This window comes from Chiloscyllium plagiosum, unplaced genomic scaffold (genome assembly GCF_037043375.1).
Source record: "Chiloscyllium plagiosum isolate Xiang-an unplaced genomic scaffold, Cpla_swu_hap1 HiC_scaffold_48, whole genome shotgun sequence".
Taxonomy (NCBI): domain Eukaryota; kingdom Metazoa; phylum Chordata; class Chondrichthyes; order Orectolobiformes; family Hemiscylliidae; genus Chiloscyllium; species Chiloscyllium plagiosum.
The window spans coordinates 20,423,682-20,435,783 of record NW_028270186.1 but is presented as its reverse complement, the minus strand read 5'-3'; the positions used below and the strand labels follow the sequence as shown (position 1 = coordinate 20,435,783).

The window sequence follows — 12,102 nt, the reverse complement described above, 5'->3', positions numbered from 1 at the left end:
GGACCCGAATCCAGCCGCGGGCGGCTACCTGCATGGAATTTGTACATTCTTCCATTGCTTGCATGGGTTGACTCCGAATGCTCGAGTTTCCTCGTACAATTCAATGATGAGCAGGTTAGATAAAATGGCCGTGCTAAATTGCCTGTAGCGTTCAGGGACGTGTAAGGCTAGGTTCATGAGTAAGGGGCAAATGTGCAACAATAAGGTAGTGGAATGGGTCTGGGTGGGGTACCCTTCCGAGGGTCGGTGCGGACATGTTGTGCTGAAGAATGTGTTGCCACTCAGTATGGATTGCATACTCTAAAATAAGTTCAAGACAAATTGGTAGATATTTAATGACTACTGCAGTCAAGGAGCAACGTCTGGTATATGACCAGCCATCATGGGGAATTGCAAGACGGGATCGCTGTGTTTTGGGTCGGGGTATCTCCATCAGCATATATGCGTTCTCATCTCTATTCTTTCTGAACATTGGCTCACTGCCTTATTTCCATTATCTAAACTATTTCCTGATTTCTGGGCTGCCTTTGACATCCTAAAACATGGTGAACTGCTTCGGGACAACCCAGTAGCATCGGCGTCCATTTTCTCCCTTTACGAAACATAGCTGTACACTTGTAATGTTCCACTGTCTACCAAGCTCCGATCTCATTACTTTTATGGTTGTAAACGTTTTAATGTTTCCTCACCGAATATCTTATCTTTCCTGGATAAACATATTATTTTCTGTGATTGAGAGGGTTTTCGATTGAAAGCAGTTAACTAAATTTGTTTGTTTAGTCACTATCACTAATGTCAGTCTTGATGAATCATAATTGCGTCACTGGAGCGTGACACATATGTATTAATCTGACACATCTTTCAACATGTTCACCATAGTGTCAGTGCGAGTAACGTATTCAGCACCAACAGTGCTCTGTAACAAAAGACAAAGAGAGAGGGCGAGAGAGAGAGAGAAAAATCAGATATCATAATCTGTGAATAGTAGATTCGAAAGATGCAGCAATGGATTGGAATATGGCGACAATAGATTGTATTGTTACAACAATGAATTGGAATACAAGAGAAAATGATTGGAGTGGCATAACAATGATTGAAGATGTGAGCACAGCAGACTGCAACGTTACAACAATGGTTCTGAATGTCAGAACAATAGACTGGAATAGTAAAATAGCGCAGAGGGGTTTCATTGAGACGACAAGTTATTTTTCTGCAAATTTTGATGATATGTTACTAAAGCATCGCATTCGATGGGCACTTCAGACCATTCAATTCATTTATTATCCCATTCTCGCAATTTTTGGCATCCCTGGTAAGTCTTTACAATTTCTATAAATGTGGCATTTATAATGTGCAGACACGGTAGCGTTTCGAGCTCATTGTACAAATTATTGCTAAATGCATAATTGTTCTTGTAATTTACTCCCTGCAATTTGCCACCAGTGAGCAATCTCAGTATCCAAGTTTTAGCGCGGTAAACTTTACTGCATTCACTTAGCTGAAGCACTTGTTCATTGAATATCGTAGTTTTTGCTGTTTGTTTCAAATGTCATTGCTCTACCGTGGCTTCATCACACACCCTTGAAAGGTTTGCACCATAGAGAGTTCATCCCAATAAAATACAACTGGTTCACTCATATGTACTGTTGTGTGAGACTTTGGTACATGCTCCTGAAATCTGCATTTATACTTAGCAAGAGGAGGCAGAGACAGCAAGAGGCAAGCAACAGGTGTGTAAAATTGATTCAAAGAATCCCGAATCGCAGAAGAGACCAGTTGGTCCATTAGATCTGGACTGATCCTCTGAAGAGCATATCTCCAGGACCCACAATCTCCACCCCAACATGCCCCTATAACCCCGCACTAAACGTGGCTAATCCAGGTAATCTGCACAGTCCTGGAACGACTAACCAATTTAGCGTGGATAAAGCACGTAGACTGCATATCCTTGCACTGTGGAAGGAAACCAGATCACTTGTCAGAATTCCCACAGACACAGGGAGCACTTGCAAATTCCACACAGATAGTCACCCCAGCCTGGAATTAAACTCCGGTGGGTCATGCTGTGAGACCGCAGTGCTAATGACTGGGCCACCTTGGAGGGAGAAACAGAATTGATGTTTCGAATTCAACGTGACCACACTTTCCATTCTTGGTAGTAGCTCTGAAATCCCCTGGTTATAGTTTGGCACAATATCATGCATACTGAAGATGATATTTATCAGAAGCACTGGAATATATGCAAGGATAGTTTTGAGGAACCGAGATAGGCGATTCAAACTCTATTCATTTTCCGATACATCGAAGGACCTTGTCCTTTTGTTGGGACATGTTGATGATTAGAACGGTACTATTAAAGTGATTTGCTTCAGGGCATCATGTAAATTATACATACTAGAGCCACTAAGGCTAAGTGATGTAAGGCATAAATGTCGATATTGTTAGCTGGTTCCAATAGAGTAGATCGGTTGTCCAGGATGTTGTCAATTTCTTGGATGATGTTTATGTTGTATACATCCAATCAAGTGGGAATTTTTCCATCACATACCTGATTTAGAAACTAAACTTAGGTGGCTCCATAAATAGCGTTAACACTTTCTGGTTTAGAAAAGATGAGCATTAGTGAATTAGCCTGTTCCCATCACTCCAACGTTGATTCACTGGTAACAAATCAGCATTTCAATAGTGTGCAATTGCCAGGAGTACTCCATAAATATTGAGGAAGGAAATCACTGATCCACATAAACACACTTACAATCGAAGCTGGGCATGATTAATTAATCTTAGTATTGAATTCCACACATCAAACTTAGTGCATGTAGTTTGTATTATTTGCTGCAATATTTGTTTCAACATAAGAAAGATTTCAGCCTCGGGCATTTTTTATCTCATCTTATATTTCAGATGGTCAGAATGTGAAACATCAGTTCGTCGCACCAGCAGATGATCCTCATTCCAGTAAAATCACTTGCTCATCTCAATCAGTGCAAAAGAAAATTGTTACATTTGCTCTGAGCAGAGTCTATAAATTCACTGTTTACTTTCCTCACAGTTAACATATCAACAATCGTGATCCTGTCCAGGGGAAAGAGTGGTCTCTGCCAATGTATTACTCACTACCTGCTAGCCATGGCAACGGCAGACCTCCTGATCATTATCTTTGACCTCGTTTTACGACACATTCCATTTGTCTACAAGGAGCAATATCACATCTTACATGCCATCCCTGTGTGTAATATCCATGCCATCTTGCTTTACGCAGCCACTGACTGTTCTGTCTGGTTCACCAGCACTTTCACCTTTGAACGATTTGTTACCATTTGTTGTTCAAATCTGAAAACCAGCTTTTGCAAAATGAAAACAACGGCAGTGGTTCTGGGCACAGTGACTGGATTGAGCTGTTTGAAGAACATTTTTTGGTACTTTGTGTATACTGGTCGGTATCGACTGAAAAACAGACCCTGGTTTTGTTGGGTGAAAATGTATGTCAAGCTTTCTCCTGTCTGGGGGGCAATTGAGTTCCTTCACTATGTTCTCACTCCGGGAGTTGCATTTATTCTTATTCTGATTTTCAATGCTTTAACGGTCAGACACATTTTTGTGACAAGCAAAGCTCGCAGGCGACTTCACCATCAGATCAATAGAAAAAGCACCAGAGACCCGGAGATGAAGAATCGAAAGAATTCTAGCATTTTGTTGTTTCTCATCTCAGGCAATTTCATATTATTTTGGTCAGTATCAATGGTGTTTTCCATCAATTCACGAATGGTACTTTTGGGATATCAGTCGAAATCGCTTCCTTTTTTTGTAATGGATTTGGGTTACATGCTCCAGATGCTAAGTTGCTGCACAAACTCTATGATTTATGTTGTGATACATCCGAAGTTCAGAGAGCAGTTGAAGAATATGATGATCTCTCCGTTTGTTAAAATTGTTAAGCATATTTAATGTTGAGACTAATTGAAGCTTTAAACCACCAGAAATGTATTCTGCATAATTTTCACTTCAATCAATATTGCGTATGGTCTGATATCTTTCAATCAAACTTATATGTCTTGGTCCTTTCACCAGAGAATGTATCTCTTTATATGAGCGTGCCTATGATTTTGCATAATTTTCCAAGTGTTCAAGTTTGCATGAGTAGAAACACTAGAAAATGAGAGAGAGGTGCTTGCATATTAAGGTATGCGCTACTCACGAGTGATCACTGTGCCACCGTGCGCTACTCAAAGTGGTTAGCACTGCTGCCTCATAGCGCCAGAGTCGCGGGTTCAATTCCCGCCTCAGGCGACTGACTGTGTGGAGTTTGCACGTTCTCCCCGTGTCTGCGTGGGTTTCCTCCGGGTGCTCCCGTTTCCTCCCACAGTCCAAAGATGTGCAGTTGAGGTGAATTGGCCATGCTAAATTGCCCGTAGTGTTAGGTAAGGGGTAAATGTAGGGGAATGGGTGGGTTACGCTTCGGCGGGTCGGTGTGGACTGGTTGGGCCGAAGGGCCTGTTTCCACACTGTAATGTAATGTAATGCAATGTATAACATGATGAAATGACACGTAGTTTTAGCGTGAAAAACATGATTTGGAATCTGAAGCCTGATACTTACTGAAAGCCTTTAAATCACAGTTGTTTACTGTAAGCTAGAAAAGCAACTAAGTGCAAAATTAGCATTGTAAATAAGCAGTGCCAGGAGCTAAGGAGCATTCATAAACACACACAATATAACAAAATGGTGTACAAATCGTGACTAAGTGTGGAAGTTAAAGATCGCTTCACGGAAGACACAACTGCGTCCAATGCTACGAAGCTGACTGGAATGAGGTTGGAAATATTTGTAAAGCAGAGAAGAGTGATTTTTAAAAAAGATGCGGGGATGGGGAGTGCAGAAAGTCGAATGCAAATATAAATTGGCAAGAAATATTTAGAAAAGAAGATAGCAAGAATTCCTACATGAAAGTAAACGAAAGCAGTAGCTGAAGGAATTATTTATCGATGCAATGTGGTACTGGCGAGTTAATAATGGCAAAAGAGGAATTCGTGTTGATATTGAACAAATATTCCATATCTGTCTTTGTCGATGAAGGCATTATAAAACATCCAAATTAAGAATAATTCAGATACAAAATCAGGAGAAGTTTTCGAAAACAATCGTTATTACTGGTGAAGATTGAACATTGCGCTATACTTTAGAGATGGGTGTGTACTACAAATGTCGGGGGATAGCAGGAGATTGGCACGAGGTAACAATACTCTTCTGAACATTGCGTGCTGGCTGAAGAGTCTAAATTTCCTCCTTCTGAGCTGTAGTAGTTCTGCGATTCTATTCTGACAACTAATAGAACGAAAGGTGAATGAGTTTCATGCAACTAATATCTTGCATTGTAGAATGTTAAAATGAATGTCAGCAAAGATTGTGGAAGATTGTGTGCATTTGTGCACAGTGAAGCCGCCTGACCAAAACTGAAATCAATGGGTATCAGGACGCAAATTCCCCTCTGGTTCTTGGAGGTCAGTTATCTATGGTGCAGGACATCATTACAGATGTTGCTTTGGATAATGTCCTTGGCACAATCATCTTCAATTGCTTCATAAAGGACTTTCACTCTATCATTATTTCAGAACTGATATGTTCGCCAATGATTGTACAATGTACAGCAACATTCACGTCTTCTCAAATACTGACATCATTGTTTCTCAAATTCAACAAGTTTAGGACAATATTTGGGCTTTGACTGACAAGGGGCAAGCAACGTTCGCGCGACATAAATACCAGGTAATTACCATCTCCGGTAAATGACAATCTATCCACCATTCAATGAGATTGACTGGTGTTACCATCACTGAATCCTCCGGTATAAACGTCTTTGGGGTCGACATTGACCAGAAACTCAACTGCAAACGGAACTTAAACGCAATGCCTCCAAGTGCAAATCAGAGGTTAGGAATAGTACAAACAAGTAACTCATTTGCTCATTCCATGAAGTTTGTGCATTGATTTGTCCACAAGCACAAATCAGAAATGGAATGGAATATTCCCCACTTACCTTGTTGAGTGCACTCCACCAACACTCGAGAAACTTGATAGCACCCAGTACGATACATTCTGATGGATTGGCACATTGCCCATAAATATCAACAAACTCCATCACTTTCAATCAGTACCTGCAATGTTTACACTGTAAAAACTGCAATGCACAAACTCACCACAGATCCGGCGACATCACTTTCTAAACCCATGACCACTTAAGATTTCCCCAAACTAATCACAACGTGACTTGAATTATATTGCTGTTGATGGGTCAAAATGACAGAATCCCCTCCAAACATTGGATGTATAAACCACAACCGTTTACAAATGCAGGTCATCACCAATTTCTGAAGGGCATCTGTGGATACGAAATAATATGCTGGCCAGCAAGCGATGCCCACGCCCAACGGGTGAATAAGCATCGGGGTTTCGGTAGTAACATACGAGATCCAAGTTAGAAAATTACCTCTGTGGTATTCGGGTCAGAGACGTAACAGCGAAGTTACAGCACATGCTGAAGCATACCACCTACCACCAATACTTATGGGCCATAAAAAGTTGAAAACAAAAATTATGAATTTTAAATTGAGAAAATTGTCATTTAGAGAGCGATTTAAAAAAACAATACCATATAGATGGTGATAAAAGGATTACTGCCACTTGCTGGTCAGAGGTGAATTCGAAAGGTATGTGGAAAGATCACGTGGTAAAGAGATCGGAGGAGCACAGGTTTTCCAACCTCTGGGGTGTTACATTTTGTTCATAGGGAGCTTTAACCAGTTACAAAATGGCAGGATAGGGCTGATACCTGAAGGGATGTGTTTGCCAATGATTGGGAGGGTTTCAATTAATTTGAAAGGGTAATCACAACTTCTTCGAGGAGGCAGAGAAAGGCAAATCGTGGAGTAAGAACAGAAGACAAAAAGAGGAATCAGGCACCCGAAAGGCAAAGGAGAATAGGAACCAAATCTAACACGCAAACGAAAAGGACAAGCAAAGTAATAAAAAAAGAAATAGCCTTAAGACTTCAGGTCTGAACTCATTGGACATTCGAAATAAAGTGGTATGACAGTTGGAATTATCGAGACATAGTGGCAGGCTGACCAGGCTTAAAGAGTAAAGCAGAGATGCATACGGTAAAGGATCATATGTAATTCTGGCCGACTTTAATCTGCTTAAAGATTGGGTGAATCAAATTATTCTCAATATTGTACAAGACGGGTTCCTAGAGTCTGTACCCTCGGATGATTTACGACATCAGTACATTGAGAAACAAGGGGAGAACAGGACATCTTCTATTTTATATTTCGCAATGAGAATGAAATAATTGGAAATATAGCTACTAGAACTGCCTCTGGAGTATCAGAATATGATAAAATTCGTCATCGCGATGGAGATTGGGATAGTTGATTCTACGAACAGCACCCTGAGTCAAACGAAAACAAACTGCAATGCTTAGAGGCGTGAGTTGGCTATGAACACTATATATCCTCATAACTGAAAATTCTCATCCCAGAAATGGTCCTTGCAAATCCTTTCTGCATTCTGTCAAATGCATTCACAGCTTTCCGATAATGCAGGGCCTACAGGTGTACACAATCTTATAGCTGAGATCTCACAAGTATCCTGTTCAGGTTCAACATCATTTCCTTACTCTTGCAATCTGTGACTCTATTAATAAGCGAATGACGTTGCATGCCTTAGGATAAGTGCCTTATCCTCGCACTTTTGATTAATCTGCTGAGTTTTTCTTCTCTAAGCGTGTTCAAATGTTCAAAGTCTGAAGTGAGTTGTTATCAGCATTCTCAATTATCACTCTCTCTTTCTCTCTCAGACAATTCCTACATCCCTCCATTACCTCTGTGTCCTCACTTTCTTTCTCAGCTCTAAAGCCTCAACGGGAAGCTGAAAATGTGTTCAGATTTCACGAGTAGAAGTAATGCAGTGGCAGATTTATTGTCTGTTTCTGAATGCTGTCAGAAACTGATCGTGAATTCGCAATATCAGTCTACTTCAGCTGATATCGTGTCAGGATCCACTCCAATAATTTCCAACAACTTTTCCACGTTCTCACCTCGATGCATATTACCACAAGTGTCTCGAACGTTCAAACGAAACTTGTGTGTATGCTATTACAGCAATGACAGAATGGACATAGAGTCATGGAGTCATACACCATGGAAACAGACTGTTCAATCCAATTCGTTCGCGTGAATGAGTATCGTAATATGAACTGATGCCATTTAGCAGAAACTGGTTGAAATCCCTCGAACCTACTTATTCATGAACCCATCCAGATGTTTATGAAATAGTGGCATTGTAAGCTACTCCACTTCTTCCTCTGCAAACTCATTCCACGCACGCAACTCTCTCGGCATGAATGAATTACCCCTCAGGTCTCTTAAATCCTTTACCCTCTCACGTTAAACCTATGCTCTCTAGTTTTGGATGCACCTATGTTACGAAGAAGACTTTGGTAATTCACTGAATCTATGACTCACATAATTTTATAAATCTCTATAAGATCCATGCTCAGGTAAAAACAATGACTGCAGATGCTGGAAACCAGATTCTGGATTAATGGTGCTGGAAAAGCACAGCAGTTCAGGCAGCAACCAAGGAGCAGTTCCTGATGAAGGTCTTTTGCCCGAAACGTCGATTTTTACTGCTCCTCTTATGCTGGCTGAACTGTTGTGCTTTTCCAGCACCACTAATCCAAGATCAATGCTCAGTCTACTACGCTGATGTGTATCAACCCCTATCCTCTTCAGAAGAAAAAGCAATAAAACACAGGAAAAGGTCCTTTTGTCCTCCAGGCCTGCGCTGGCACATTTTGTCTTTTCACACTAAAACTGACTTAACGTTCATGATCTGTGTCACTCTATTCCATTCTCCTTCATGTATTCTTGAGTTTTGCTGTTGTATTTTTTCCATCACCTCCTCTTGTGGCGCGTTCCAGGCACTCACCAACCTTTGCCTGGCACATCCCTTTTCAACATCCCCCGCTGATTGGACCTGTGTCTGTTAATAATTGAATTCTCCACCCTGGGGGAAAAAATCATCCTTTACAGTCTTTCAATACCATTCATAAACTTATGAACATCTGCCAAATCGCCCTTCAACTTCTTGTGTTCCAATGAAAACAAACACAATCTATCCAACTTTTGTATACAATTATAGACTCACACAACATGTAAGCAGACACTTCGGTCCAATCAGTACATGCCGACCGTAAACCTAAACTAAACTATACTCGTCCCATCTGTCCCATCCTGGCCAGTAACGCTTCATGTTTTTCGTCTTCCTTTTCCTACACAAATCTATCACTTCCTCGGGAGTTCATGCGAACGACACGATGTTTTAAAAAATTAGCCTGTCCTGTTTTTTTTTTTAATTTTCACTCATCACATCTTAAAAATGTTGCCCCCTAATCTTTAAATCCCCTTTCCGAAGGAACAGAAAACTCCCACTAACTGTCTATAACTGTCATTATTGTGTCAACTTCTATCACGTTGCCTCTCAACCTTCTGTGCTCTAATGCAAAAAGTCCTAGCCTTCGTGATTTTTGAGAAGAATTGAAGTTGAAATTGAGGTTCTGGATTTGGGTTTGCTCGCTGAGTTGGAAGGTTCCTTTACAGATGTTTCGTCACCATACTAGGTAACATCATCCACGTGCCTCGTAATCTGTCCTAGCCTGTCCAGCTTTTTTTTCTGACACAAAATCTTCTTATCTGGCATCATGCTGGTGCATGTATTCTGAACTGTCCTTCTTGTAATGCAGTAACCAGAACTGGCACAGTATTCCAGCATAGGCTCCATTAATGCCCTGCCCAAGCTCATGCAAACTTCCAAACCCCTTTGCAAATCCCCCATACCAGGCATACCTGTTAAACATTTTCTATGCCCTCTCCAAAGCATTCAGATCGTTATGGTAGTGTGGCGGCCCAAACAGTCCTCAATATTGCAAATGTGGTCTAACAGATGTTCTAGAAAGCTGCAGCATAATTGCTTATCCATATACTGAATGCCCATTTCAATGAATGGGCAATGATATTTCAGGTGCAGACGTTTCGTCCCCTGTCTAGGTGACATCCTCAGTGCTTGGAAGCATCCTGTGAAGCGCTTCTGTGATCTTTCCTCCGGCATTTGTAGTGGTTTGAATCTGCTGCTTCCGGTTGTCAGTTCCAGCTGTCCGCTGCAGTGATCGGTATATAGGGTCCAGGTCAATGTGCTTATTGATTGAATCTGTCGATGAGTGCCAAGCCTCTCGGAATTCCCTGGCTGTTCTCTGTTTGGTTTGGCCTATAATAGTAGTGTTGTTCCAGTCGAATTCATGTTGCTTGTCCTCTGCGTGTATGGATTATAAGGATAGCTGATCGAGTCGTTTCGTGGCGAGTTGGCGTTCATGGATACGACCAGCTATCCCTAGTAGTCACACACGCAGATGACAAGCAACATGAGTTTTACTGGGACAACACTACTATTATAGGCCAACCCAAACAGAGAACAGCCAGAGAATTCCTAGAGGTTTGGCACTCCGCGACAGATTCAATCAATAAGCACATTGACCTGGACCCTATATACCGACCACTGCAGCGGACAGCTGGAACTGACAACCGGAAGCGGCAGATTCAAACCACTACAAATGCCGGAGGAAAGATCACAGAAACGCTTCACAGGATGCTTCCAAGCACGAAGGATGTCACCTAGACAGGGGACGAAACCTCTGCACCAGAAATTCCCAGCTCGGCGAACAGACCAACAAAAATGAGCACCCGAGCTACAAATCTTCGCACAAACTTTGAATGATATTTCAAGCCGTTCAATCCGGGCAACATCTTGTACTTTTGGTCTGCACCATCTCAAGTTGTCCATGGAAAGGACAAGCAGAATTGTTCGCACCATTCTATAAGTGGAATCAACAATGCCCTGTAATCTGTACTGTGAAGTCTCAAATCAGATACTCAATGTTTTGACTAATGAAGGCAAGAGGGCCAAACACCTTCGAACCAATGCACATCTCTATTTTGCTCATGCGAATGCTGTGTTTTATGTATAAATATGCGTGGCACAGTGGAAATTATAAAATAAAATACAGATTATACATCTTGACCCTGGCAGATTGAGTGGGACGGCCGTTTGGTGGTTCGCACTGCTGCTTCGCAGCTCCAGGCCCTCAGTTCAATTCCAGCCATAGTTGTCTAGCGGTGTGCAGCTTGTACGTTCTCCCTGTGTCGACGTGGGTTTCTGTTTTGGTGGTCTGGTTTCCATTCACCGTCCAAAGACATTCAGTTTAACTGGATTTCCCATGGCAAATATGTGCTGACGTGAAAGGGTGCAATGGTCTTCACAGTGCCGATACAGACACAAGGGGTCAAACGATCTCCGATGGCACGGCAGGGATTCTATGATTGGCGTTCATTACAAGAGGGCTGGAGTCCAGAAGTAGATGTGCCTTACTTCAGTTAGGAAGCATGCTAAAACCACACCTGGAGAATCGCATGCAGTTTTTCTCTCCCCACCTTCGAAAGGATATCAATGCCATAAAGGCAGTGCAGTAAGCTGATAACAGGAAGAGTAAAAGAGTCCCACCGTGAGATGTTGCTCGATTGGACCTGTATTCTCTTTCGTTCATAAAAACAAGAGGGGGACACGATTGAAACGATTATCATTCTAACAACGCCGGATCTGCGATATGCAGGAAGGATCTTATCTCGAGCAGAAGGGTCTGAGGATTCACGGTACCCCATTTTGAACTGGGATGAGGAGAAATGTCTTCACTTAGTGGCATGAAACTGTGGAATTGGCTGTCAGCAAAGTATATGGAGGCTGATTCTCTAAATTTATTCAGAGACTCGTCGAGGTTAACAACTCAAAAACAAGAGCCTTTGGCCCATCGACTCTATTCCAGTTAAAAAGCAATCAACTCTCTATTCAAATCCTTTTTTCCAGCAATTGTCTTATAACCTTGGAGGACTTGACATCAAAAGCACACACGTCCCTACTTCTTCAAAGTTGTGAGTGGTTCTGCCTCTCCCAACCTTACAGGCAGTGAGTTCTAGATTCCCACCACCCATTGGT

At 41.8% G+C, this 12,102-nt stretch overlaps 1 protein-coding gene across 1 annotated transcript; it reads left to right on the top strand.

Annotated features, from left to right (window-relative positions):
- Nucleotides 1–1,005: 1,005 nt before the first annotated feature.
- Nucleotides 1,006–3,948, top strand: LOC148135732 (putative G protein-coupled receptor 139). The gene is made up of 2 exons (XM_087984328.1): nt 1,006–1,312; nt 3,053–3,948. Exons 1-2 carry the CDS (start codon nt 1,006–1,008, stop codon nt 3,946–3,948), a joined length of 1,203 nt encoding a protein of 400 aa, XP_087840454.1.
- Nucleotides 3,949–12,102: the final 8,154 nt, after the last annotated feature.

Excerpts from the sequence above, each read along its gene's own strand:
- LOC148135732 (XM_087984328.1), top strand. The coding sequence starts at position 1,006 with ATGGATTGGAATATGGCGACAATAGATTGTATTGTTACAACAATGAAT. Across the intron at positions 1,313-3,052 it reads CGCAATTTTTGGCATCCCTG|TTAACATATCAACAATCGTG; the intron begins GTAAGTCTTTAC and ends CTTTCCTCACAG.